The sequence below is a fragment of the Rhamphochromis longiceps genome, linkage group LG23, assembly GCF_057381845.1.
Source record: "Rhamphochromis longiceps isolate RC_006_pf linkage group LG23, R_longiceps_female_GT1.1, whole genome shotgun sequence".
NCBI lineage: Eukaryota > Metazoa > Chordata > Actinopteri > Cichliformes > Cichlidae > Rhamphochromis > Rhamphochromis longiceps.
The window spans coordinates 8689588-8716217 of NC_140578.1; the positions used below are offsets into that span (position 1 = coordinate 8689588).

General features: G+C 40.1%; 1 protein-coding gene across 6 annotated transcripts; it reads right to left on the reverse strand.

The window, feature by feature from the left end:
- Positions 1-4: 4 nt before the first annotated feature.
- Positions 5-26365, reverse strand: slain2 (SLAIN family member 2). Of its 6 annotated transcripts, none has more exons than XM_085398097.1 (10): positions 25661-26365; positions 21295-21437; positions 11247-11414; positions 10987-11160; positions 10551-10904; positions 8663-8812; positions 7431-7514; positions 5336-5374; positions 4708-4933; positions 5-3223 (listed from the first exon to the last, which is right to left on the reverse strand). In XM_085398097.1, exons 1-10 carry the CDS (start codon positions 26143-26145, stop codon positions 3160-3162), a joined length of 1887 nt encoding a protein of 628 aa, XP_085254223.1. In that variant the 5' UTR covers positions 26146-26365; the 3' UTR covers positions 5-3159. The 6 variants fall into 6 exon arrangements, with proteins under 6 accessions (XP_085254223.1, XP_085254222.1, XP_085254226.1 ...); XM_085398096.1 differs by having other exon boundaries at positions 7431-7517; XM_085398100.1 differs by lacking the exon at positions 7431-7514.
- Positions 26366-26630: the final 265 nt, after the last annotated feature.

Consider the following 26630-nt stretch of genomic DNA (forward strand, 5'->3'; position numbering starts at 1 on the left):
AGAATACTTTTGAGCTTTTATTTGAAATGTGACTTTACACAGGGAAACCGAATGTCATGTTTGTGGATATAAAAAAAATTTCAATAACAAAACCTGTCACACAAAAGGTGTGGTATGTCTTTTTGCAACATTCGTCCTACAGCTTCCCACTGAATCTGAGCTTTAACAGAGGCACCTCTCTCTTTAATAAATAGTTTCATTTACAGAGCGAGTAATTAGATATAAATACAAAGGCGCGTTTAAAACATTTTTTTAAAGCAATTATAAATGTGTTGATTCTATTTAAAAAAAACAAACAGGCAACAAGCAAATCAATCAAGCAATCAGATGCAAAATTGCAAACAATGTTGGCAAAACCAAAAACTGGCACCAAGAAAAAAGAAAACATACAAACAAAATTATGTTCAAACTTTAAATTATAGGCACTAGTTTAAGAACACCCACCACATCAATCACCGGTACAGCTTCCCGAACACTGGCATGCCTTTTGATTCATTCTCATAGCATAAGAGGTAAAAGCCAATCAAAACCTAAAATGTATTCAAGACAGATTTTCATCATATTCCTTTTTTTCATGGTATGAATGATACACACTGATACATCTCTTATGGGGATTTGATAAACAATATCAAAGTTTCCTTGTTTTCATTGGCTGAATGGGTGAACAGGGACAAAACAGCTCTTTCAGGCTATTTTTCTCAACATTTTTTTTAAATCAGACATCAGTAAAAACTCAGAGCTAATGTTAACCTGGGGCCAGTTTCACAAAGAGATCTGAGACTCCAGTGTGCGAGGGTCTAAAATGTGCTCTTTGGCTGCCATATTTCTGCAACAGAGTCAATTAGCAGCTCAGGTCCAGTGATAAAAGTCCCAAATGAAAGGGCTTTTAACTTTAAGTGCTTACTTGAAGTGCTGTGTTTCTATTAAAAGCACAATTCAGTAGCTCAGAGTGGATCCCAAATTGAAGCTTGGTCTTGCAGCGGAAAGAGGACTATTATGAACAATTATAAATGAAATGCCTGCTATTGTCTGCAGGTAAGATAAATAAAAGCCCGGGTCACCAATGTGTAATCTAGTCTGAATTTCACAAAAAGAACCACTGACTTTTATCTAAAGGTACTTTTTGTAGTTATCTGCATAATCTAATTATAACTTTCACCAGCAGGGGGCAGCACATTCATGTTTCTGTTCCATTTTTTAAATTTGATAGTTCTCTTTACCCTTCCCTATTTATACAAGAGGCTTCCCTTTTCCCCAAAACACCAGAGCAAATAAGCACGTGTTCCTCCTAATGATTAGTCAGGTTTAGGAAACGTTACGATGAGTCACTGCACCATCTTGTGGTGCAAAATTGTACTGCACAAAAGTACAGAATGGCCCAGATTGAGCTCTTAAACATAATTCAAAGGCAATGTGGACATAAAGTTAGAACGATTGTTTCTTCTTCTTCTGACAGCTTTGGTTCATTTTTATTGTTTTGAACCACTAATAAAAACAAAGATTTACAAAAAAGTACCTTTAGGTCAAAAGCGTCACCATTCTCCAGGGCTAACTTCAAATTATGTATTCACTCAGCGACACTGCTGATAAAATGATGTTCAATTATTTAAAAATAGTCCAGGACAAACTGGTTTATGTCGCCAAGCAGAAAGCTGCTGGGCTGGGGAAAAAAATTGCAGTTCACTGAGTTGCAACTCACTAGAGACTCCTGTTTTAAAATAACCAGCAAGTTCTTTTTTTTATTAGTCAGTTTTATTGTTATCTTTAATTTTATTTAACGTGTTTTGGTATTTTTTGAAATTTTATTTATGTATTTTTTTTTTTGCCGTCTTGGAAAGCACTTTGGTGAACCATGTGTTTTGGTTGGTTTTTTTTGTTTTGGTTTGTTTACGCATAAAGTTGCACAAACAGCTACAGCTTAGTTTTAGTCTCCTGGGGTCTTCCCCCCCACCCCCCAATTTAACTCGCTAATTTAAACTAAATTAAAATATGGGTGTTGAATCCTGACACATGCACGTGGAGCAGACTGCACATTTGCTAATCAGAGTCATTGAACTGAACCTACCTGCTGTTTGTAGCTTTAGTGCATTTTAAAATTCTAGTGTTGAATTACTCTGTTCCTCCTCTCTGAAGCAGCAGGTATATCTGTGAGCTGTACGAATGCTAGCGTTAGCTGTCAGCTTACCAAAAATCCATCTTTTACACACGGTTTTAGAACTGAGTCGTCTTTGTGAGACTGGCCCCTGTTCTTGAACAGACCACTTTAAGCACTTAAATGGAAAAGTATAATCTTGGCAAAACTGTGGTACGAGTCAGAACTGAGGCTTCGGCTGGGATGTCTTTAATCACCCGGTTTGACACTTTAAAAACAAAAACAAACAAACAAAAAAAGGCTTTGGAAAGTTAGCTTTGCAGTTGAGGTTCAAAACGTACATTTTAAACAACTGAAATTTTAAAACAAAATACTGATATGGATGTTTGGATGTACACTTCTTAAATAATTTTGAATAAATAATTTTCCAAAACAAACTTGTGCATACATTCTGGCTGATTTTACAAAGAGGAAAGATTCTTAAATGTCAAACCCACACAAGAGGTGCTTTCACTGTTTCAAGACATCAACAATTCTCTAACGTTACGGGACAGTTCACCTGCACAGCATCATCATAGAGATCGCTCACCGACATCTGTTAAACACAGAGCATAAAGAGAGAAATGCGTGGAAACATTTCAACCTGAGGGAAGTGAAAGAAGAACAGGGGGGAGGAGGACGAGGAGGAGGGGGAGGGAGGAAAGCTGGGCATGTGGAGATATGGACAGTCTCACGGATGACTGCAGTTGAACCAAAGGCAGGTGACGTGTCCTCTGATGGGGGCGCTGGAGTCGGGCTGGTTTCTTTGGCATCTTCTGGGCTGTCTGCACTACATGCCTGACCCCTCCAGAGCCAGTCCCCACAGAGAGACACAATGAGAGGTCCTCTTTTGACACAATGTGGACTCTGTCCTCTCCCTTTTTCTTTTTTAAACTCTTAATCAAATGTATTTTTGGGGGCTTGGTCTTTCTGAACTATAAGAGTTATCTAGGTAGATAAAGTGCCATGTTAAAATATTTCCTCCTTTTATTGATAGTTTTGACTGGAGAGCCCCCTGGTGGCCCGCCTTAGTAACAACCTTCTCTCCAGTTCTCACCGCCGCCGCTGTAAGTCCGCGGACCAGGAAGGGACCTGAAAAGGCAAGCAAGGAAAATGCATTTCTGTAACAGCCAACAATAATAATAAAAATAAAGAGATACAAGACAGAAAACAATTCAAAATAAATATCACAGACACATTAAAGCACTTAAAATAGATAATAAACAAAACAACTGAAAGACATCAGCCAGACTCTGATGGAATCGCATAAAAATATGTTTTAAGGACTGATATAAAGTTGGTCATTAATTCTGCGAGCCTTGCACTCCCAGCCAGGCTGTTCCAAAGTGAATGTCTGCATATTAAACCAATAACAATGAACAGAAAGTGTGATTGTTAGTGCTGTCGCTCTCCAGCAGGAAGGTCCTGGGTTCGAATCCGCCAGCGTTTGCCTGGAGGTACTTGTGCTTCCTCCCACAGGCAAAGAGATGCAGCTTTGGCCACAAGTGTGACTCTAGTGTGTGTGAGTGTACCCCCCTCCTGTCCTATGACAGTGTACCCTCAAACCTGAACTGGATAAGCAGTTAAGAAAATGGATGGATTAACCTTTCCTGGGTGTTAGTTTCAAAGTTAGAAGGTTCTTATTTGGAGGAAGCAAGACTGGCCAACCTTTATAAGAGTGGAATCAATCTGGGAATGGAACCACCACAAAGCAACACACAGAATGCAGAAAGTGAATTATAGAAATTAAAAGACAGGCGATAACAGTAAAACTGCATGAATTTGTAAGAACAGTGGAATCAAAAGACATTAAAAGAGCTAGTGGTGGATGGAGATTCTACAACCACTCACCACTAGCTGGAGCTGCGGCTACACCAGCATTTCTCTCTCTCTTTCTCGGTCAAAGTAAAATAACCAGCCAGCTATTTAAACCTGGAAGGGAAGAATGCTGCTGCTGCTGCTACACTCAGGAAATACAATAAGACTGTCTGTGCAACATTATGTGACAGCAACTAAAAATTTCAGCAACATTTAATTTACGATTTGATTGTTGAGGAATGTAATTACAGACATTGTCTGTTAGTCTGTTGTGCTCAGCTTTGACTGTTGTCTTGATATTAGACTGGTCAATTTTTAGTAAATTACCAGCCAGAAACATCACTGGTGTACACATAAGAGCGAAAAAATATATATATATAAGCACAATACGCCTGCCTGGTAACACTTTATAACCTGCTGCATGACTAAGAGTGTAATTCCCCTTTAATTAGATGGAACTTCAATGTATTTTATCTGAAATTACAGTGTAATCATATTTACCTAGCGATACTTAAAGGTAGGCACACTGGAATAAAGGAGGTTAAATTAAAGTATAATTATTTCTTGCTTGCTACCTCTTTATTCTGCTGCAGCTTATTTCAAGTATTTGTAGGTAAATATAGTTACATTGTAATTTAAAATGAATTCCATTGAAATTTCATTTAATTACAGGGGAATTACGCCCTTATTATAAAGTGTTACCGTCCTCTTTAATCAGACAGAGAGGTGCACAATAAGGACAACGTGTCTGTACATACCTGCGCACGGGTTGGGCCAGTTTGCTGCGAGGCAGAGGGATCCCACCGCCTCCTCCTCCTCCTCCTCCTGTAGAAGCACTAGGTCGGGGCAGGCCACTGCGCGGAGGAGCTAGGGAGCGGGTGGGGGTGGAGGTGGCAGAATTGGGGGTAGATGTGGCCTTTACCGGTTGCCGCAAGGCTAGTGGTGATGGGGTGGCAGGAGTCCGTAGTTTACTGGGAGATGGAACTGGAGACGGGCAGAAAAGTCAGGTGTAAGTGGATTATGATGGACTGCTTTCATACACAGTATCTATATAATGAAGTAATGATCAAAACCACGATGGTGTGAGGTTAATTTAAATATGATGCCGGTATAAAAAAATCTGAGACAGTATGCAAGCTTTTACTAACAACATCCATTCCAAATTCACAAACTTCTACATAAGTTCAAAAACATAAATAAATGAACAGAAAGGTTAACTAGCACAGCTGCCGGCTATGATTTTTGATGCATTGACAGAATGAGATGACACAAACACACAGAGCAAACTCTACTAGTAAAAACCAACAACACAACATCGATGCGGCCACGGCGTGGAAACCACAATCACGATATTTAAAAAGGTGGAGGCTCTCAGTGAATACTCACTGAAATCACCTTCTTCTCCAAAGCAACAGGAGAGTGGGACTAGACAAAGACGAAGACAACAGAGACAGGCCTTATTTCAGAGCAGGGAGGGAGGAACGTGCTGACCATGCAGTGTAATGTGGCATTTTGCTCAAAATGGGCCTTTAGGGCTGACGCCACACATGATAAAGGCAATGAGTCTGTCATCTTATTTGACAGAAATCTATTCAGTTTCCTCTAATTTTTAATTATCTATAAAGAAAAATCCTTTGACTAAATAAAACCCACCTAAATATACAGTAAGAAAAATTATTTAAATTTCAACACCTGACGTAGGAGAGGATTTTCTGCTGGGATAACTAAAACCTCTTCGGGGCCACCTTTAACGATGTTATGTATTTGTTAATGACAACCAAATGTTTTGTTTTAATTGCTTCCTTAGTAATTGCCCTTCTTATTCCTGCTATTTAGTGAAAGCTGCTGGCATCTCTGGGAGGAAGTGCACAACAAAGCGAGATTAATGGGTTAGTGAGCTCTGTCATGAAGTTGACTCTCTGTGTACCTGGCTAGGTCACCATATCTTAGGCTAGGCACATAACCTGGTCTGGAGTAGGTTTGTGTTCAGATCTTCTCTTTAAAAATCATCAGGATGGATTTTCATTGATTTTTTTCACTTAAAGCAAGTACAATACAGATTCTCTAGACTTATATTTCATACAGGCAAGTTGATAGGCTTACTAATATCACAAAAGGAAGCTGTGCAGTAAAGTTACAGCTCGACAAACTGTGTACTGCATGCATTCAGTTGGTCATGGAGAAAATGTAATATTGTATTTATGCTTGGTCCCAATCTGCTGCCAAATCATTTTGTACACTGCTGAGGTTGTAGCTAACGGAGAACACATTAGAAAACTCATCGGCCTGTTTGTTGGCAATTTATCACTGAGAATAGTCAATCAATAACATTTATTTCACTTTGACCTGCCCACAATCTACGGGGATTTTATGAGGCTACAGGACAGCGCTATGCCCAGACATGCAGAGTAATAATGTGTATCATGTTTAAAGTTTCAGGGCTCTAACGTGCAGCACTCATGGCAACATTTAGCAGTAAAATAGATATGTATTGACTTATGTATTCACAAGATTTCACAGGATTTTCAGGAACGTTGTTTCTTTTTCTTATTATATTTTGGGGTTTTTAGATTTTATAGATCTGCATCCAAGAGTGAAAAGATGCTTCGATCCCTTTTTATGCTGAGCCTGAAGCAGAACGCCTGGATTATAAAAACCTCCATCGTGATACCCGCCACCTCTGACTGAGATTTTACGTTGTGTCGAGCCAGCTATCGCAAAGAAAGCCTGGCTATGTTGGACTTGCATCGTAGGAAAGCCATCAGGTGTCTTGTATGTGTGGCATCAAACAGGTAAAGAGCAAGAGAGAAGAAAACTAAACAGTGAATGAAACAGTACACGCTCTCCAGCCTTTGGATTTTTGCCAGTGTCACCTGTGCGTCCATTTATACAAAACAAGTATTTTGAACATCAGGGGCAACTTTCTAACAGCTATCAAGATGACAAATATTATAAATGCACAACGTTTATTTACAACTATTTTTATTATGATCTAACTGTCGAATCATAAAAAAACATAACTGAAGTCTAATTAACTATCAGTTTACTATTTATTAGCAATGGCTATTCTAAGGTGTTACCTACCTGAGACAACACTGACCCTGTCATGCATGATTCTTTACAGAAAGAAAGTATTACCACAACCAAAAGAAAATACACATTCACACATTTCTTACAAGGTTGCAAGATCATCCTCATCTCTGACAACAAACGTACTCCATGGTTACCTCGTATTAAACATCTTGCAAAGAAAGCAACAAAAATAAAAGGCTTAAATTCAGCGTGTGCTCAGCGTTGCTTTACATTCTCAGCCCTTCAAATGACGAGCTGGCAACTTCCCTCACTTTCATTTCCGCTCCATAAACATAACAACCCATCATTACAACTCATCAGTCATCTGTACCTTCAGCTGACTTTTATGTTGTCACAAATTGTTCATTTGTCTGTGTGAGAGAGCAGTCTCACAGCCTTTAGCTGTTACCTCGTAGGGCAGTGGGGCTTTGGAGCTGCTGTTTGGGTTTCAGTGAGGTGCGAGAAGGGGTCAAGTATTTCGGGAGCTGAGGTGCTGCTGGAAAACAGAAACATGTCAGCACTAGACTTCAATCTGTCACAGAATTCATGGAGAAAGAGGGGCTATTTTGGCACTGGAGGCCATTTGAGCCTGAGGTGCAGGTTGAGGACACTAGAGGGCTCTCCAAGCACACACGCTGAGATAGTGAAGGAGGAGCACGACTATCAGAGCAAAGTGCCCTCTGCCTCTGACAGGTTTAACAACCAATCCCAGCACAGACAGAGAAAAGGAGTGTATGGTTTACACATGCTTTACAGGGAAGAGAAGCCAGTGATAGAGGCAGCAGAGGTGCCCATGTCCAGTACAGCCAAAGCTCAGAAAAACACAAACCAGTCACCACAGATAAATGTATAAAGACTGAGGTAAAAACTGAATTGCTGCTCTGTATGTATGCATAGGGAGCACACAAATACACCATCCTTCCACACTAGGAGCTGGTTAAGGCAAGAAAGAGGCAGCTACCACATGATTAACCCGCTGAAACTTCCTCTTTGACCCCTCCATCTGCCTCTAGTAACAGAGGAGAGATTACAGCTTCTGGATTAAGGACTAAATCATTACCTTTATCTCCCATTACAGGATTATATCAAATGGATAGTCTTAACTCGCAGAGGAGGATTTCTAAGCTCTTAAAAGAGACCATAAAACCATTGGACATGAAATGTAAAACAATGTTTGTGTCACAGATCCCCCGAGTCGCTCTGGATTGTCAGTGTTTCTGGCATCATGCTTTTATTCTGCAGGATGAGTGCTTTTCTTTGAAGTGAAAGTTATGCCAAGACAATAAGAGGAAGGATGTGTGTGTGTGTGTGTGTGTGTGTGTTTGTGTGTGTTAAACATATTACAAGGAAAAAAGATCAAAGACAAAAGAGGATCCCCAAACACCAAAGCCATGTCACTACAAAGCAGTGCAGTCCCTACACCAAAGGTGCAGCCAGAAGGATTAACGCTCACACAAAAGCTAACATGAGATTACACAGCCTGCCATGTCGCTGAGCTTGGAGAGCAAAACAAATATCGATCTAACAAAAAGTTACTTCAGTAATGAATCTGACAGTCTAAAGCTTCAAGTTAATAAATATTTCGCATTCAAACTAAAAGGCTTAAAAAGTGATGCTCTCCGTGGCTGTTACAGTACTCACTGGCAGATTGGCTCTGGTGTCGGGGGGAGCCGCCGTTTGGCACTTGCAGGTTGGACTCACAGCTGCGACTGTTCTTCACGGGCTCTGGGGCCTGAACTGCCGCCGCCACCGAGGTGCGTGTAAGATTAGGAAGACTTCGGCGCAGTTTTTCTACAACAGTAGCACAGGCCAGAATCAAAGTCAGCGTCAACTCAAATCACTGTTTCCCACAGATAAACTTTTACTCGCCGGTGTACTCCTACATGTATTAGTTTAAGCATATTTGGTAACATACTTATCCATGTGATTACCGTAATTGTCGGGCTATAAGCCGCTACTTTTTGCACAAGCTTTGAACCCTGCGGCTTTTAGTCAGGTGCGGCTTTTCTATGGATTGTCCATGATTTTTGTCATATCGTAAGACGATTTGTTTTGTTTGTTCCGCTGTTGTACGGCACTACGTTGCCTGGCGGAAGGATCAGGGTTCAAGAGTGGTATGTTAGTCACATGTCCATCCGCCAGGCAACGTAGTGCCGTACGAAGTAGCGCGAAAAACAAACTTCAAGGTAGCCCTACGCATTCAGCGGGAGGCGTGGATGACGAGCGGCGATAAACTTGCGAAAAGCAAGTTATGCCCAACTCCACCGGTGGATTCTGACAGCGTGGAAAAGTGCGAAAACATCCACGATCACCAACGGATTTTGAAGGGCTGGACTGCTGCATGATGGAGAGGAGGACACCGCCACGGCCCTTCTGAGGGTGTTCGACTCTGACACTGACAACGAGGATTTCTTTGGTTTTGAAAGTGACAACGAAGGAGAGAAGCGGAGAGTGGATGACGAAGCCATCCTGAGCCTGTTCGTTTCCGACATTGGAGAAGAGGACTTTGGTGGTTTTAGTGCGCAGGAAGAAGAGAAAGATGGTGAATGACTGACTTTTCTTCTTGTTAAAGCCGTGTCACTGCACCTGAGCCTAAAAGGTAGTCCGAATCTATTTTTCTGGTGTGCTGTAGGTTACTGTTATGTACTACATGTGCAAATATGTACCCATAACTTGTTTTTCAAAATATTAATAAAAGGGGTGTGTCTCCAAACAGCCATCTCTTTCCTGACAATTCCCTTTGTGCATATTCTCTTACATATGATAAGTCAACATTGAAACACCTGCGGCTTTTAGTCAGGTGCGGCTAATGTATGTACAAAACAGGATTTTCCCCTGATTTTAGCTTGTGCGGCTAATATTCAGGTGCGCTTTGTAGTCCGGGAAATACGGTAAGTTATGGACAATCACCCTTACCCTTTCTGTCTCTTGTTATTTTTTCCCATAGACTGCATATAAAATAATGGATGCTGGTATTTTGGTGTGTTGAAACCAGGGGTAACGAGTAAAACATGGATCCCAAATGCCAAACTCATTGATATGCTCACTGGCTAACGACTGTTACAGACAAGTAGCTAGTGAAAACCCTTGAAACTAGCTACTGAGACAATAGTATTTAATTTTTACAGAGCAAGTAGGCTGCGGGTCAGCTAAAAGGAACCCATGTTTTGGGCACTTCTGAGTTTGCCTCATTTTTTTAAGCTACATTTAGGTCTGAAAAGTCAGTCTTTATTTGGCTGGCTTGTTGGCCAAGTCGCTGCAGTGGCGGTCTTTGATAAACAGCTGTTTGAATTTTTTGTCCAGTGTCCACTGACTGGTGCCTCTGGTGACAGCAGTCGTTCTAAACCTCCATCTCACTGAGATCACAAAGTAAGGACAACCATCCCCAGCTTCCTTGCTGCTCTCTGACTTTAAAATCCATCTGATTATACATCTGATAATAAACACATTACTTGTGATGAAAATAAGACCTAATGTGTGAAACACTGGAGTAACTGAAACATGCAACTTGTTCATGTCCACTGCTTACCTTCATTTTTCACCACATTAGTCTGAAGGTCATGCCCGTGGCTCTGCAGCGAGTGACGAGGCTGCTGCAGGCGGCTGATGATGGGCTGAGGAGAACCCCGGCTGTGGCTATAGTCGATGGAACGAGCAGGTGAGCGCGAGCGGGGAGAGTTTCTCGGGGATGCACGGGGAGAGTGGCGAGGGGAGGGGCTGAAACGGTTGGAGGGCAGGTGAAAGGCCGGGTGCACCGCCTCCTCGTCGTCCTCCAGACTATGAGCATCTAGCTCCTGGTCACTGAAGGTGCTGCGCCGCAGGGAGTGGCAGGATGAACCCGAGCTCCGTCTGGATGCTGTTGCAGCATATTCCTGTCTCAAGCCTGTTGGCAAAAAAGGTGTGGTGCAAAAAAAAATGTAATTGCAAAAAATTGAAGAATAAAGCTGTGGATGACGGATACATACTCTCTTCCTGCATGCGTGCCAATATCTGGACATCAGTGACATCATTGAGTTTATAGGTCGTTGAGGATCCCACTGAGTCCTCATCCATTTCTGACGTGCTCAGCTCGCTGTCCACCGATGACTGCGGACTAACTGCAGGAGGATTCCTCTCTGCTGCAGAGTTTCTCTGATGAACTGGTGCAGAAATCATATGTGAATGTTTTAGAGATAAACTAAACAGATATCCTGAAACAGACAGTGAACTATAGAGAGACCCATACTTGCGTTACTGGGCATTAGTTGCTGTCGCACGATGGGCACTCTGCTTGGGGTTGAGGAGGGGGAGTTGAAGCCACTGCTGTAAGGGCTGTTGGCTGCATTTGTGCTATAAGGACTTCCATAACTCTGCTGGTTGTACGGACTTCCATACAAGCTCCGGCGCTTGTTGGCTGTAGAGGCAAAAAGCAGAACTACAATGTCAGACAGCATCACATGAGAGACTCAGAAAGACTTGTCAATAAAGTTTTCATGTTGCAAAATCCATGCTGTCTACATGTGGTGGAGTTGTTAAGCAGTTTCACGTCCTCTCATTCACTAATCTATGAAACTTTCAAGCGGGAAAGTAGAGGTGTTAAATCAAAATACAGAATTATATCATATATTACATTTACTTGCAATTAATTATTTTGTCATCAGTTCCTTTATTTTCATTTTGACATTTTATTATATTATCTATACAAGTCAGCAAACAAATGTTTTAGATACCTTGCACAAGCAGATTTAGAACCTGGCAAATATTACCCACTAAACTATTTAGTTTTGTTGTTTTTATTGTTTTAAAAGTTGACCACTAAGAAAATGTGACAGAGAAATACAGCAAACGCACCAAACTAATAGACTTTCACTATATTAGGTACTTGTATATTTGTCCTGGACAACTAATAGTATTAATATGTGTGTCCTGAGCAATTTCATCACTCTATTGAGGTGATATGATTTCTTATTTTTAACATATTTTACCACTATTTCTTCTGGTAAGTATACTACATTAATAGGTGAAAAAGAAAGACTGTTCTCAATGAATAATCCATAATATTCTCTTAACTGGGACCAGTTAGTCAAGTCAAGTTGGCTTTATTGTCACTTCAACCATATACAGTTAGTACACAGTGAAGCGAAACAACGTTCCTCCAGGACCAAGGTGCTACATGCAACATAAATTTACAACATAAATTAACAGAAAACACTAAACTAGCTAACTAAGAGGCCTAGTTAGCTGGCTAGCAGAGACAAGACAGACTGACCTAACATAAATTACAACATAAATTAACAAAAACTAACTAACTATCTAAGGAAGACTTCTTTTTTTTTTTGTTAACAGACAGCAGACAACAAAGTGCATGTGCAAATGTGCAAACAAGAGCAACAAAGTGACAGTGTGACAAAAAAAACACAACGTAAAATAATAATAAGGTTTTGTGATGATGAGTTGAGGTAGTGGAGGAACAGTAAACATTCCTTAGTGTAGCAGCAAAAATTAGGAAGTAAAGAAGTTAGTGCAAAAAGTCCAGTGTTTGTGTTGATTAGTCAGTCCAGTCTCAATGTTTTGAGGTAGTTGAGTCAGCCTGTTCTTCAGTAATGGTTCTGTCATTCAAAGGATATCATAAAATCTGCACTTCATCCTACAATACCTGTCAACCAAACACGGTCATGGCCAACATCAGCCTTGTTGACTGCTTTTGAACCTTTCAACAAATGAGGAGGCGACCACCAGGTCAGTGGCAAATTCCTTTCTGTTGTGCAATATAAAGTTTGTGTTGGCTGAATGTTCAAAGATGAAGAATTGCTGAAAGACTATAATAAAAAATATTTGTTTTTTTATGCTAAAGAGAGAATAAAAAACAACAAAACAAAAAATATTCATCACCATCGATCACATAAACATCCCCGCATACCTGCTGAAGGGGGATTTTTGTTTCCTCAACTTCATAAATTACCTGCGTATAAAAACAAACTTGCAGCTATCAATCTTATAGTTTCTACCAAGAATCACAACTTTTAGAGAAATGAAAGTTTAGAGAAAGTCTAAAATCCAACTCATAGAAATTTGGGATCAAAACTTGTCGTTCATTGTTTAATCTGCTCATTCACCATCTATACGCTGTAACCCCTTAAAAGCCCTGACGAAGCTTGTTGGCCTTCTGAGCATTTGACTATGAACATCAGGAGTGTCTGCTCGGAGCCAGCACATCTATGCCTGCACATTGCAGAGCTTTTCAATCTGATTGAGTCTCTTATAATGTATGCTGAGTGTGGGCCTGATGGAGACTTCCTACATCATTAGCTGGGACAAACGCTTAACAATGCAAACCATTCAGTCCATATACGCACAGAGCACAATACAATTCTCTGTTAAACTCAGCAAAGCAGCGGTCACAGGCTACAGTCCAAAGTCGCTGGTCTGAATTATGATATCAGACTCTGGACACTCTGTCACAGTGATACTCTGATTGGTTTAGATGGTTAACATCTCTCGAGTTTGTTAATTTACCCATCATCACTCTGTTTTAATCTCTCTTACTGGATGTGTTTACATTGCTCGGTGGTGAGGCAGCCTTTTAAGATCAACTCTCTGCTCTTTCCACATCGCTCCTTTCACTTTCTCCTGTTCCACCTCGTGCTCTGCACTCTGTCCTCCTGCATTATTTAGAAAACGCCATCATGTCTCCTCTGCTGCAATCCACATGGATCAGATCCTGTGGAATGCCAACAACGTTGGAACGTGTTTAGTCAGAAATGCTGCACTCACTTAGCCAAAAGACGCTTTGTTTTCCAGAAAAGAACAATGAGGTCAACAGATTTAAAGAGTTCACCTGGTGAAGTGGTAAATGAAAGAGTAAATACTAATCTGCATGTTCTGTAAAGCTCCACTGTGTTTACATCACAAGAAAGTTGATATAACAGCATATTTCTGTGACTGCATACAGTAAAATCATAAACAGTGGTTACTGGATCCAGAACAGTGCTGCAAGTGTTTGTTTTGGATTTTTTAAAATATTTTTTTAAAAAATATATATAACATTGTTTTGTTTTCAGCTCAAATTCAGTTTCCAGAATGGTTCTGCTCCTATATCTAACCTATATTTAAATTTGATTTTGTTTTGAAAATACTTTTAGTGTTACTTTTAGTATTTTTTTAGAATTTAAATATGGATACATATTTGAAAAAGACAAAATTCAAGAGGTTCACTATACCACACTTGATATTGATATACCTTTATTAGTCCCACAAGGGGAAATTTATTTGACCACGAGTGTGACATCGTATCTCAGATGAGGTCTCGTTCTGTCCTTCACAGAGCTTCAGATCTCACTGTTTTAGAAGCTGAATGTTTAGCCTATAAACTGTCTTTTATTTTGAAAATAAAAGACTAAATTTTCTGTACCAATCCTGTATCCGACTTCCTGTGCTCCTCTTCTGCGCTGTGCAACTTGATGTGGCTTCCGTTAAAAATAGACCAGGCTACATTTCGAGCTTTTGAAATGCACTGTGGGTCATTTGGCAGAACTGCAAACACTGTCCTGAGTGGGTGCAAATAGTTCTGATGGCTATGTTGGAGCTGGTGTATTTTCAAGGTAACGGTTACACAGACATCCCAATTTCAGTAAACATCAAAGCCTCCTCAAACTGTTTCTGCTGGCAAATTTGATTAAATTTAAGAATTAAAACTAAGTACACCATATAGTTCTAATTACTTTCTGTGTAATTTTTATTTTTATTAATGTTTTTTCATATCGACTTTTAGTTTCTGTAAGTATCATAACTTGATTTTAGAAGGATATCAGGATCCACAGTCTGTTATTTTACAATATGCTTGAAATGTCCAATTTCTATCTCATAATGGGAAAGAAGTCATTCTTTCAATATCACTTCTAAGTCAGGCTAAGCCCCACACCTGGTAAACTTTTCATTTAAGTTGATCATCAACTTTTAAAAATAATTCTGCCTGTTTGTGTACAACACAGCAGAAGAGCTTGGCATACTTTAGTCTGTATTGGGTCTAAGCTAAAATCACAATGGTGCTACAGCTCAAAGGGCCAATTCAGGTTTCAGAGGATTTAGATGTGGTTAGGTGACCTGGCCTATCACAGCAACCCTAGCAACACACTTTCAGTAGAATGAGACCAATCTGATGGGATCAGTAGCACAGGGACCAATAAAAATAGAGTGTCCTTGACACCCTCGTGTACTGAAACAAGTCAGTAGAAAGAAAAGGAAATGTTCTTTCTGCCCACTGTGACTGATGTCATTTCCATTTACTGTGATATGAAATTGTGCTGCGCCAGTCTGTGGAAACTTCAGGCCAGTTTCCACAGGCAAAAATAAAACTAAATGAGGCGGCACACAACAGACTGCTTAAGGCCTTAAAGGGGGAGGGAAAGAGAAGACCAACCTTTCATTGAGGCCATTTGATACAAAAATAAAATAAAAGAATGAATGGGTTAAAGCAGCAGCACGGAGCTGTAAGCACATCCAAGAGACAAGCAAATAGAAAAACTATTGTATGCTAGAGATAAATACACCAGAGAAGAAAGGGGATAAAACTGGCAGAGACATGCAAGAAGGAGGTGCAACAACTGTGCAAAAGTCAGAGCTGAAAACAGGGCAGGTCAGCCATGTGACTGTGGTTGGGACCTCTTGGGTCTTTTACGTACTCTGTGGAACAGCTGTCAAAGCAGTGCAAAGGAAATGAGCTTTGTATAATTGTACAGCACTAATAACAAAGTGGTTCCACTGCATATCTGAACTGTCTGGTATGAATAAAGTTGTGCTGTCTGACTAGTATAGTCAACTCAAGGAGATGTCTCCCAGGAGTTTCCTCCCTGTTGTTAGTTATATAACTGAGACACGTCATCTGTGGAGAAGATTTTAACAGGGTGTGCACATACAAAAGGCTTGGGTCACTCCTCACACAGAAGGTCATGTTTAAAATATCTGAATATGCACTTATTCCAGAAGATGGCACAATGCTTAGACAGATGTGAAATCTTCACACACTTTTGGTAACAATCTGCCGCAAGTGAAGAGTTTATTTGGCGATTCCATAGCAACAGCATTTCCATGCTCCTGCTAGAGGTTGGGTATGAAAAATAATTCAGCCCGGAGCTATAAAGCCCTGTCTGGTGACTCTCACAGACACAAATGCTTTCAGAATGTAGCGCTTAAAGCCAAATTCATGGTCCTGTGTTTGCGTAGCTCTCTGGCTATGCAGAGAGAAGGATTATGGGAGTTTAACCAAAGACTCCAGTGCAGTCTTCCCAAAAAGACAGATGCTGACTGCAACCAACAGCTGCATTAGACGTTTTAATGGTATTATTTAACTCTCACTTTGACTTTGCTGTGAAGAATTTTTCGATTACAACAATCTAAATCAAATTTGAACATATCCATGTTGTAAAGCTGAGCAAATTTGCCATCATAAACTTCGTTCTTTGAAAACTAAGATCGCAGTTTAGAAAATGACCATTACATTGCATTCAATAAAACCAGCAACTAGAGACTGAGCCAATAAACTAATCAGGAAAGTGTTCACTGAGCGGATAAGCAGTTTCCCCTCAGATGATATACAACCTGACTTCCTAATTCATCAAGTTATTTAAGTTTTCGCAGAAGTAAAAAGACGAGATGTAGAAAGTAAATGCATGTACACTGACTGCTTGATGCTGATCCTCGCTTTAATAGAGAGTCTGGGTCAGACACTGAGATACTATGTAACCTTATAAGTCTTCTTTGAAAAATTTCTAAATATTTTATTAAAAATCACAATGTTGGTGTTTAATTCATTAGATCTGAATGTCTTAACCACTTTACTCAGTGAATCATAAGCCTCCCCATAGTGCACTTTCACTTTCCACCAGTGCCATCTGAGGAATGAATGAGGTGGGGCAGATGCTATTAGCGACAAGGGGGGTATTTTTAGGATGACGTTATCGTGCCACACCTACATCGATGATATCACCACAAGTAAGCACCACTCCCTAAATCAGTGTTTCTCAAACTGTGGGTCAGACTCCAGTAGTGGAACAATGGGGGCGGACAAATGGACAGTAAGATAACAAACTTCCATATTAAGGTTTCATGGATTTAACAGATTGTGTGAATTTAATGACTTAAATACAAAAGTGAGGTCAATTCTCTCCTAACGTACTGCAGTAAATCACTGTGCTCCCAAAGATGAGTTTTTAGGAGTATAAGAAGATTCCACAATTGAGCCATTCAGTGAGTATTATTAAGAGAAATGTTAGCAGAATTGGCCATAATTAGCAACTAGTTTGGTAAGGCAAGAGGTTTCTCAAGGGAAGGTGAGGTAAGGCTAAGAGCAATGTTCAACAAAAGGTCACATAGTCCAGCCCATAGTAGCTGGTATAAACAGCCAATAAAGAGCAATAAGCTATATTATACAAGCCTCACTCTGATCTGATTTATCATTACTTAAGAAGACAGTCCAACACATAACTACTCCATGCAACAATATTCATATAAACAAGTTTCCCTATCCCCAGATGAGGGAAGAAATGTGTGACCAGGTGTTTCTTTCACAACAGCTGAAAGAATCCCACTGACCCCAGTGACAACCTTCACTGGACTGTTGCTCAACGTGATCCAACTATCACATGAGCATACCACAGTCAAAATGGAAATGACTCGCCTCTTAGTTTAACTTTCAGGAACGGAGCCCTGTTCTCCTCACTGAAAGGTTAAATATAATTAGTGAAATCAAAAACTCTACAGGCATAAGAAATTAGGTAACTCTGGGTGATATAAAGTTGCTTTTTTCAGGTTCTTCTCACTATAAGAAGGGGCCTTTCGAGAGTGACTGCAAACGTCAGCACGATTGCTCCATGTATAGTTATGACAATAAGTCTATCTTTCCTTATTTTACGTACTCTCATACACAACTAAATGATTTAAACCCCAACATGAAAAAAATCTGACTTTATGTATGTAAACTGAGTGTGTCTGCAGTTCATTCATTGAATCCATACACTCAGGGACCAGAGACTGATAGGTCCGCTGGTTAGCTCAGGCCATTCAGTATGGATCAGTTTAGGTTTGTCGGTGCTGCTGTTTGAGAAGAAAGTGCTGCAAAAGCAGCAAAATAAGAATACAAAAAAAAAAAATCACAGATGTAAATATAAATAAGTAAGCAATTAGGCACTATCACGTGACACAAAATAATAAATATTTTGCAGGTCCCAGGGCACAACAGCTCCTCATACAATCTGCCAGCAAAATAAGCAGAAAATAATAACCCCGTTGTTTTTAAACAGAAAAAGAAGAAGAATTTTCACTCCGACCAAATGATATAAATCTAGATCATTTAGCAGTGTATGCTCGGCACTGTCACCCTTGCAACCAAATCCAAAAGTGAGGACACAACTGCTACTGTGCAGTACACTTTGGTGTTGTTTTGGTTAATCATGCACTTCTTTATTTTTGTAACCTCGTTAGAGACACAAGTGTGTGAGCAAGTTGGTCTTTACCAGCATTGCAGTGATTTATTATTACTATTTTCTGACTGAAAGGAAGATCCTTTGATAGTTGGAAATGAGATATTCTGCAGAAATCAAATCCATTTCAACTTCTTTGATTCCTATACAAGTGACAATATAGCAATTTTCTTTTCCTTAAGTTGTAATACCCATAGTTTAGGAGTACATATAAGAAATGACATACACATAAGGCACAGCCAGGTCATTATGCTCACTAGTGGACCAGGGCAGCTGAAGACTTCAACAGCCGAGCAGATATCCACATGAAAGGCAGACTCCTACTGGTGTAAATTTTGTCAAGAGACTGTGAATGCAAGGCTCCGTGTGGACCACAGTGTGCCTTTATTCCAATCGAGGCACTATACTACAATGCGCCAACTACATATACGCCCTTCTTGCAGACTCTGAGCAGTATTGAAAAGAAAATATAAAAAGGACTACACAGCTGCAGTGTCCACAGCTGTCTGCATGCACATCCTCAAGTGCCAAAACCAGAGGGCATGTGGATATCAACTACCCTACTATCAGAGCCTTGCGTTCACCCTTTAATAGCAAAACATATGGATCCAAACAGGCTGAAAGTATAACAGCCTCTTAACTAGAGATGGCACGATACCACTTTTTTATGTCCGATACCGATACCGATATCATAAATTTGGATATCTGCCGATACCGATATGAATCCGATATAGTGTTTTTTAATCAACAAAACTGTTTTTTTTTTTTAAATATCTTGCTGCATTTTGTATAAGTTCATACTCAAGTTTAAAACAACAACTACACTAAAGCTATTCTGTTATACCTGTATGCAAAAAAAAAAAAATTTCATAGTTCAGCAATACTGATCAATCTAATAAACTTAAACCTACACCATCCTCCCTATTCTGGTATTTTAAAGAGTACTTAGCATAAATATTAAGCAGCCTAACTAATAGGGTTCCAACTCCCAGCAACAACAAAAATAAATAAATAAAAAATAGGGAACCACCCCTCACGCTCCACCTCATGATGCTTAATCGACGTAACCAACCTTAATTTGATGCAGTGTGAAAAAAAAATGCACAGAAATCAATTATTTTTCAAGAAATATTAAATAGATTCAACATCTTTCTTCAACAAAATTGCAGACTGCACAGATGGTACCTTCCCAAAGGAAAAAGTACTATAGCTTACTAGGGTATATATATTAGACTTAATAGTTACTATATACAGTAATGGACTTCTATTTATTTTGCATCAAATTAAAACTTTGGGTGTCAGATAATTATTTATTAAAAGCTAGACATTTTAAATGAGAATAAGAAAGAAAAGTATGTCTTTGTGCCCCCTTTTCCCTGTTAATGCCCTATCGGCCCCCCTGGCTAAACTTTGCTAGATCCGCCCCTGCACAGTTACCAGCGTCAGCTACGTAGAAAAAGATCCTCGAGTAGAAAGTAATAATAAATAAATTCTAACAACAGCTGATCAAGCTTAAACGTGCTGCTGTTGTTCAGCCGCTGGTTTCCTCTTTCTGGTGCAAAGTGGGCCAAAAGCAAACTAGAGACACGGACTCGCGACAGAAAAGCCGATCAGCTGATCGTTAAGCAGTTTCATGATTGAAGTAGCAGCAAGAAGAGGCAGTCGCTCCATATATCGTTTGTTAAGCTTAATGCAGGAATGCTTTACAAACATTCAGAGATGGACTTACACACTTGCTTTACTTCTCTCGGGATAACTTTGTCGGAGATGAAATGCCGGGTTGCTAGCGAAGCTCCAAATGCTATCCAGACCACCGACAGGTCCCGCATGCCACAGCCGCTCTATCACGTGATGCATACTGCTCCGACGTGCTAACGTTCTGAGGTGAGTTACGGCGTGTTGCAAGTTTTGTGAGGTGCTTTCGTGATATTTAATGGATCGGATTACATTTTTTATTTTTCTCCGATATCCGATCCAGTAATTTAGGTCAGTATCGGACCGATACCGATACGTAATATCGGATCGGTCCATCTCTACTCTTAACTAGGGATGGGAATTGATAAGAATTTAATGATTCCGATTTCGTTATCGATATCACATCGGTTTCTCTTTGAGTTTTCATTAACGGCTTTGAGAGTCACCACCATCGCTAAGCAGTACATCAAAGACATTACATTCATGCAAATTAATTGCATGCTGTGTGGTCAAATGTTTCTGAATGTTGGATGCATTTCCCCTTTTTGATGTGATCAGTGTTGGGGTCATTACACAAACAAAAGTAATATATTACAAATGTTACACAGAACACTTTTCTTAAATATCCATACGAACCTTGTGGAGCACAGACTGAGTTACTACCTTCCTCTTCCAACACATGAACTGAAATCAGCTAATTGTAGCACAAGTGTAAGTGAAACCAATAAGCGGCATCAATAAACAGGCATAGTAACAATTCCAAGGAACTGAACTACCGGGAACTGGTTCTCTACAAGAACCGGTTCTTGATTCCCATCCCTATTTTAACATAAATCAGCAACCCAAAAAACAGATGCAAGCACTAGCAGGAGAGCTGGTTCAGTGATTTTGGTTCTCTTCAGCTCAAATGCATCATGTTTGTTCGAAGGCCAGCCAGACAATTGTGAACACAAATGAACATATCTCAATACAGACACTAATAGAGAAGCCCAATGATCCAGATAACATAGTTTGGTACACATGTTATTTGTTTCTGACCTCTAACATACCAAAAGAAAGATAAATTAAGTGCATCGGTATTGTAATTACAGTTGAAACAATTACAACTATGCTCCTGTTTACCTGACATGGTGAGGTCCAGTCTGTGTATGAGGGAGCGCTTGGCTGATTCCATCTCGGGACTCGGATTGTCCAGAGCTTGGCGGCACCACACGATAGGACTCAAGGCTTTTTGCAGGGGACTGTTCAGCTTTGCCTCATATAACCTAAAAAAATATCAACAGCAAGTTATTTTTCTCCTCTAATAATGACCGACAGATCACTCCTATCACACCTCATATATGGTGTTAGTCAACAGCTTGAAGAGGAAATGTGATTGAGAGGATAACAAGCTGCTAATCTGGACCTGGTTTTATTACAAAGTGCTGCCTTATAGTGGATGATGTGGAGAGGCAGGAAGGAATTCATGTTTTCTTAGTAAAAAGAAAAAAAAATTTTTTTTAATGCTAATTTATTTCAGACATAAATATTTAAAATCTTGAGCCTTGCTAATTATTTAAGGGGACTCTAAAAATATAGTAAATACCCTGTTAATACCCTTTTATTTATGTTGCATGTGTTGAGTTTTAAGAAATTTTAAGAATAAACAGTCTTAAAAATTTTTTTTGAAAAGACCATAAATCTCAATACTTAATCATATGTACTCATTTAAATAGCCAAACACTTTTAATATGGCTTCAAGTTAAACTCAAGGCTTGCAGGGAAAATACGGCCTGAAAATCACTTCACACTCACACATCTAGTTGCTCTGCAGAACCAAGTGCACACACCAAACTAAACAGAGAGACACAATGACACCTCATATGCAAACTGACAAGCCAGCGAAAAACAAAATGTGGGATTTATTTTTATTTTTTAAAGTTGATGCTGCAGGCAGATAATTTTACCCGAGCAACCTCCAGAGCTAGAAGATTAAGTTAAAGTGCCTAAAAATTTAGCTCTTTAATTGGTCAATTCCCACAGGTTCCAGTGTTAAAATGTTCAGCAGCATTAAAAACCATATTTATAGCCTGGTACAAAAATGTTTGGGGGTTTTTGCGGTGTGTGACTGCTTTGGGTGAGAGGTGTTGACAGGCAACTGGAGCTGGTCAGTGACTGCTAGGTGCTTAGAAGTTTAGGCTCCAGTTTTGATGAATAAAATTCTGGTATTTTTTCAGACCATCACCTGGCACCAGTTACCAGGTATCTGTTTCTGTTCACTGCACCCATACAAGTTTTTGCAGCTTGCTAACAAATCTATACGGCATTAGCTCATAACTTAGCGCTGCATCCTCTCTCCACATATGGTAACTTCTGGCTGCAAAAACCAAAATAGGAGCAGCCAAAACACTAACAATGAATCTTCAAAATGCAGAGTCCAGGACCGCTGGATGATGTCATGGTGGCTACATCTACCATTTCTACACATGTGACACACTGAATTAACTACAGCTTTACTGAGTGTAAAGAATGACATTTGTTTACCACGACATAATTTCTGCTTACAAATAACATTTGTGATGTCATTTTGACAGCAAGAAATACAGTCATAGACAGAGAACTAAGGCTTCATAAAGTTGCTGAACTGAAAAATGACAAAATTTATGTTACTTTTGATTGCAAAGGTATAGAACATGCATAAATAAGCTAACCTAACAAGATCATTGGAAAAGAAATAACACTAAAGTACATACAGCATTACCTGAGATAGCTGACGCGCTATCAGTCTCGCCTCATTTCCATATTAAGATGAGGTCAAAAAGTGCATTGGAGCAAATGAATTGTGACTGTGGCACTTTCAGTGGCTGTAAAATTTATATGCTTTCAACTTCTAACAGTCTAAACATGTTTTCACTCATCAAAATTGAATTTAATTGTGTTCCCCATTTATAAAAGCAATAGAAATGTTTATGAAGAGAAGAGAAGAGAAGAGAAGAGAAGAGAAGAGAAGAGAAGAGAAGAGAAGAGAAGAGAAGAGAAGAGAAGAGAAGAGAAGAGAAGAGAAGAGTAGAGTAGAGTAGAGTTGAGTTTCCACTCAGAGGAGGAATCTGAGTCAGCAGCTGTCAGCAATGTTGCAGCCATTGAGGAAGCCTTTCAAGATGAAAGCAGAAACATTACAGGCAAAGCAAGGGCAGAGAAATACCGGCCTTATACTTATACTTATACTGCACATTGTCATTGTTTATCAACACAATGACAGCCATTCACATGTGGTACAGTGCAATGTAAAACTACATCTGAAACAATGATATGTGTCATGCGCATGCAGAAACAGGAGCGCAACGGGCATCTATTGATAGGCCGAGTGCTGCAGGAGCAGGCAGCCTTTTTAAATCCACTCTGATGCTAATTCATGGGATTACAGGAGTCTGTGACAGGAGCTGGCAAAAGCTAGGCACTATAGGCTAATCCCAGATATCAATCTAATCCAGAGGATGGACAAACAGCCAGGGCATAATGAGACTAGCTTGGCTGGGCATGAGCGAGCAATGTCTGAAAGTAGTCTGATGCCGAGGGCTCAGTAGCTGGCATGGGCATGCAGCTGCAAGCAAGACAGGAAAAGCTGAGTTAGCTGAAATAATAATTACAAAAAATGCAAACTGATTAACAGGATTCGTGTTTATCCTCCCTTGAAGAAACAGTGTTTGTGTTAGGAGTGTTCTAAAAATGTAAAAGCACTTGGCGCATGTTCAACTTCAAAACAGATGATATGCCCTGATTGCAGCAGCTTTTAAAAACTGCCATTAAGATGCATTAAGAGTTACGCCCTCGTGTTGCCTACTACAATATCATTACCATAGCAGAAGCAATGCATATAAGCCCGTCCTAATAAGATAGATAACCATTTCCTGAAGAAAAGGGCCATCATTATATTTTCATCCAGTCAACAATGATGTTCTTGGAAGTCAAAAACAGTCAAATCCAATTTAGTCTGGAGTTTGACGGGCTGCACTTCTTTTCTAAAGCCATCTAAGGGCAGAAATGCGCAGTGCTTGGTTAAATTATATGGGCACAATCTAGCGGGAAAGGATATTGAAATACATAGGAGTAAACAAGCAGAACAACAATACTGTATTGGTTCTATCTTCCTCTACTGTGAATGTTAAAGTGTTGCTGTCAGTGTCTGGTGAGTACAGTGAAAGTCATATTTTTTTTAAAAGATTTTTAGCCTGTAATGTTACAATCCAAAATGTTTCACGTTGATTACATTTTTGCAGTGTAATACCACCTCTTGTATGATTTGGTATCTCTTCAAGGGCAACTACTTTCAAAGAAACATGAATTCCTTGTCAAACTGTAATGGCCTAACATAGAAATTTTTTTTTTTACTTGTGTGAATATCAGTTTTATGCATTCCAAGTCTGGCTTTAAAATGAGTAATGCTATTAGAAAGACCTAATTACAACTGGTGGATTAGCAATAGGTGCATCTAAACAGGAAATATAAAAATTTAAAAAGCAAATTTCAACTAAATTTAAAATACGAACCCCCTGATGTCTCTATTTTTGGGGGGAAATTACAAAAAGTACATTTAAAGATCTTAGAGGTAACAGGAAATACATCAGACTAATTTAGCTTGCTTTTTGTTCATGATGCAATCACAATCTAATGATCTGGGCTGTGGTAAAAACATTGTCCCTTTTTTGTTTGTCACTTTAATGACAAAACATCAGGACATGCACAACACCTTGGTTTGAGGGAACTGCTACAACTCTTGCCTAATGCTAATCTTATACACAAGACACTCTCTTGTGTATAAGATTAACAGTTTATGTTTATAACCCCTGTTAATGCAATTCTTGTAATCATCTTTAGGACCCTGCCATAGCGTTTATTTCTCCATGTTGATGAGATAACTGTCCTATTTCACATCTCTCACTTGGTGCTGCAGAGCACTTGTAGCTGTGTGCCAACTGCTGCGCTAAAGGGATTTCAGAAGAGGAATATAACCATGGCTACCTCTCCCACATGGCTGCTGGGCAGGAAAACAACTTTGATTTTTTTACTGTACAACACTGACACGACAAGCCAAGCAATCTGTCACATCACAACACCAAGAAACTGATGATTTTAATTGCCACAGGCCTGCTGATCTATCTCTGAAACTAATGAACAAACTCTAGGCACGGAAAGAATGGAGAGCGGTCTGACAACGACTGTAAGACAAAGCCTGTCTTTTATATTCAGACAGTCACAGAAGTGCCTTGGGATCGCCCATATGACTTGCCAAACAACATCCTGCAGTCAGTAATCCACAATGAGGCTCCTTCAGTGGGGATGACTTCAGATTTCAGACAAGCTACTGAAATGATTGTTCATGCCAGGCGTTTGTGGTGGCAGCTAATGTGTATAGCAGCTGTGACCAGGCATTTAAAGCTGTCACCCAGCCCCGAAGACAAAAACACGGCGGAGCAGGCAAGTTACCTCCCAAGACAAGGCTTTGACTCACCAGCTGTCCTCGTCTTCGTTTAGACAGTCCATGTCTTCCAGATCTAAGATTTCCACTTCATCTAGAATTGAGGTTTCCCCTTCATCCGTGAAGCCCCTGCTAGTGTCTGAATAAAATGAGTTCATACTCGATAAAGAGGTGGCAGCAGATGCCCCCTCACCCTCATACGCCCTCCTGAAACTGATGCCGTCATAAGAAAGTCTGGGGTTTAAACAGCGGTTGTTCTCCAACAGCCCACCGTAGCCGCCCGTTCCAGCGAACCCCACCCCAGGGAAGCCGGCCAGACCGGCTGCCATCCCTGCTGACAGGGACGACGAGTCGTATCCGGCGCTCAGGGGTCTGTGGTTCCCTGACATCGGTCCGGACGAAGACAACATCGTAGACCTGCTCCGGAGCTGCTCGTTTTGTTGTTCGAGTTTCTTCACCAAGTCCTGGAGCTTCCGCACCTCCAAGTCCGCGTTGATATTAGAGTTGATATCCTCCATAGTGGCTCCTCTCAGCCCTACGAAAATATGCGGTGGTCAGGGGTATTTTTAGGCGTTTCTTTGCCGAGAGTCCCTTTGTTTTTGTTTACTTCACTGCTATATGGGTGTTCAAAGAAGACACTTTGGTGTTCAACCGACTTGAAAAGCTCAGCGTCGTCATCTTCTCCGGTTATTCGTGCTCACGGGTAGGGTTGAGGCCATTTTCATAATACTCGTCACCAACTGTGAAAGACCAACAGGCGGCGGAGAACACACGTCACCACGTTCCATATCGGGAGCGACCACGTAACCAACACCTATTTGCGCGTGCACATATAACTACACCGTTATAGATATGGATCGAAAATTTGGCTAGAGAAACCACATTGTAACATAATGAACTCCTAAACGCAGGATTTTGAATGTTTATTTGTGATTTACTACATATTTACAACTAACCGCCTGGGTACAGTCTTATACATTTATAACTACTGGGATACAGAGTT

Coding starts and splice junctions, on each gene's coding strand:
- slain2 (XM_085398096.1), bottom strand. CDS start 26,145: ATGGAGGATATCAACTCTAATATCAACGCGGACTTGGAGGTGCGGAAG. Junction 10,905..10,986: donor GGCACGCATGCAGGAAGAGA/GTATGTATCCGT, acceptor TTTTGCCAACAG/GCTTGAGACAGGAATATGCT. Junction 7,518..8,662: donor ACACCAGAGCCAATCTGCCA/GTGAGTACTGTA, acceptor TCTGTTTTCCAG/CAGCACCTCAGCTCCCGAAA.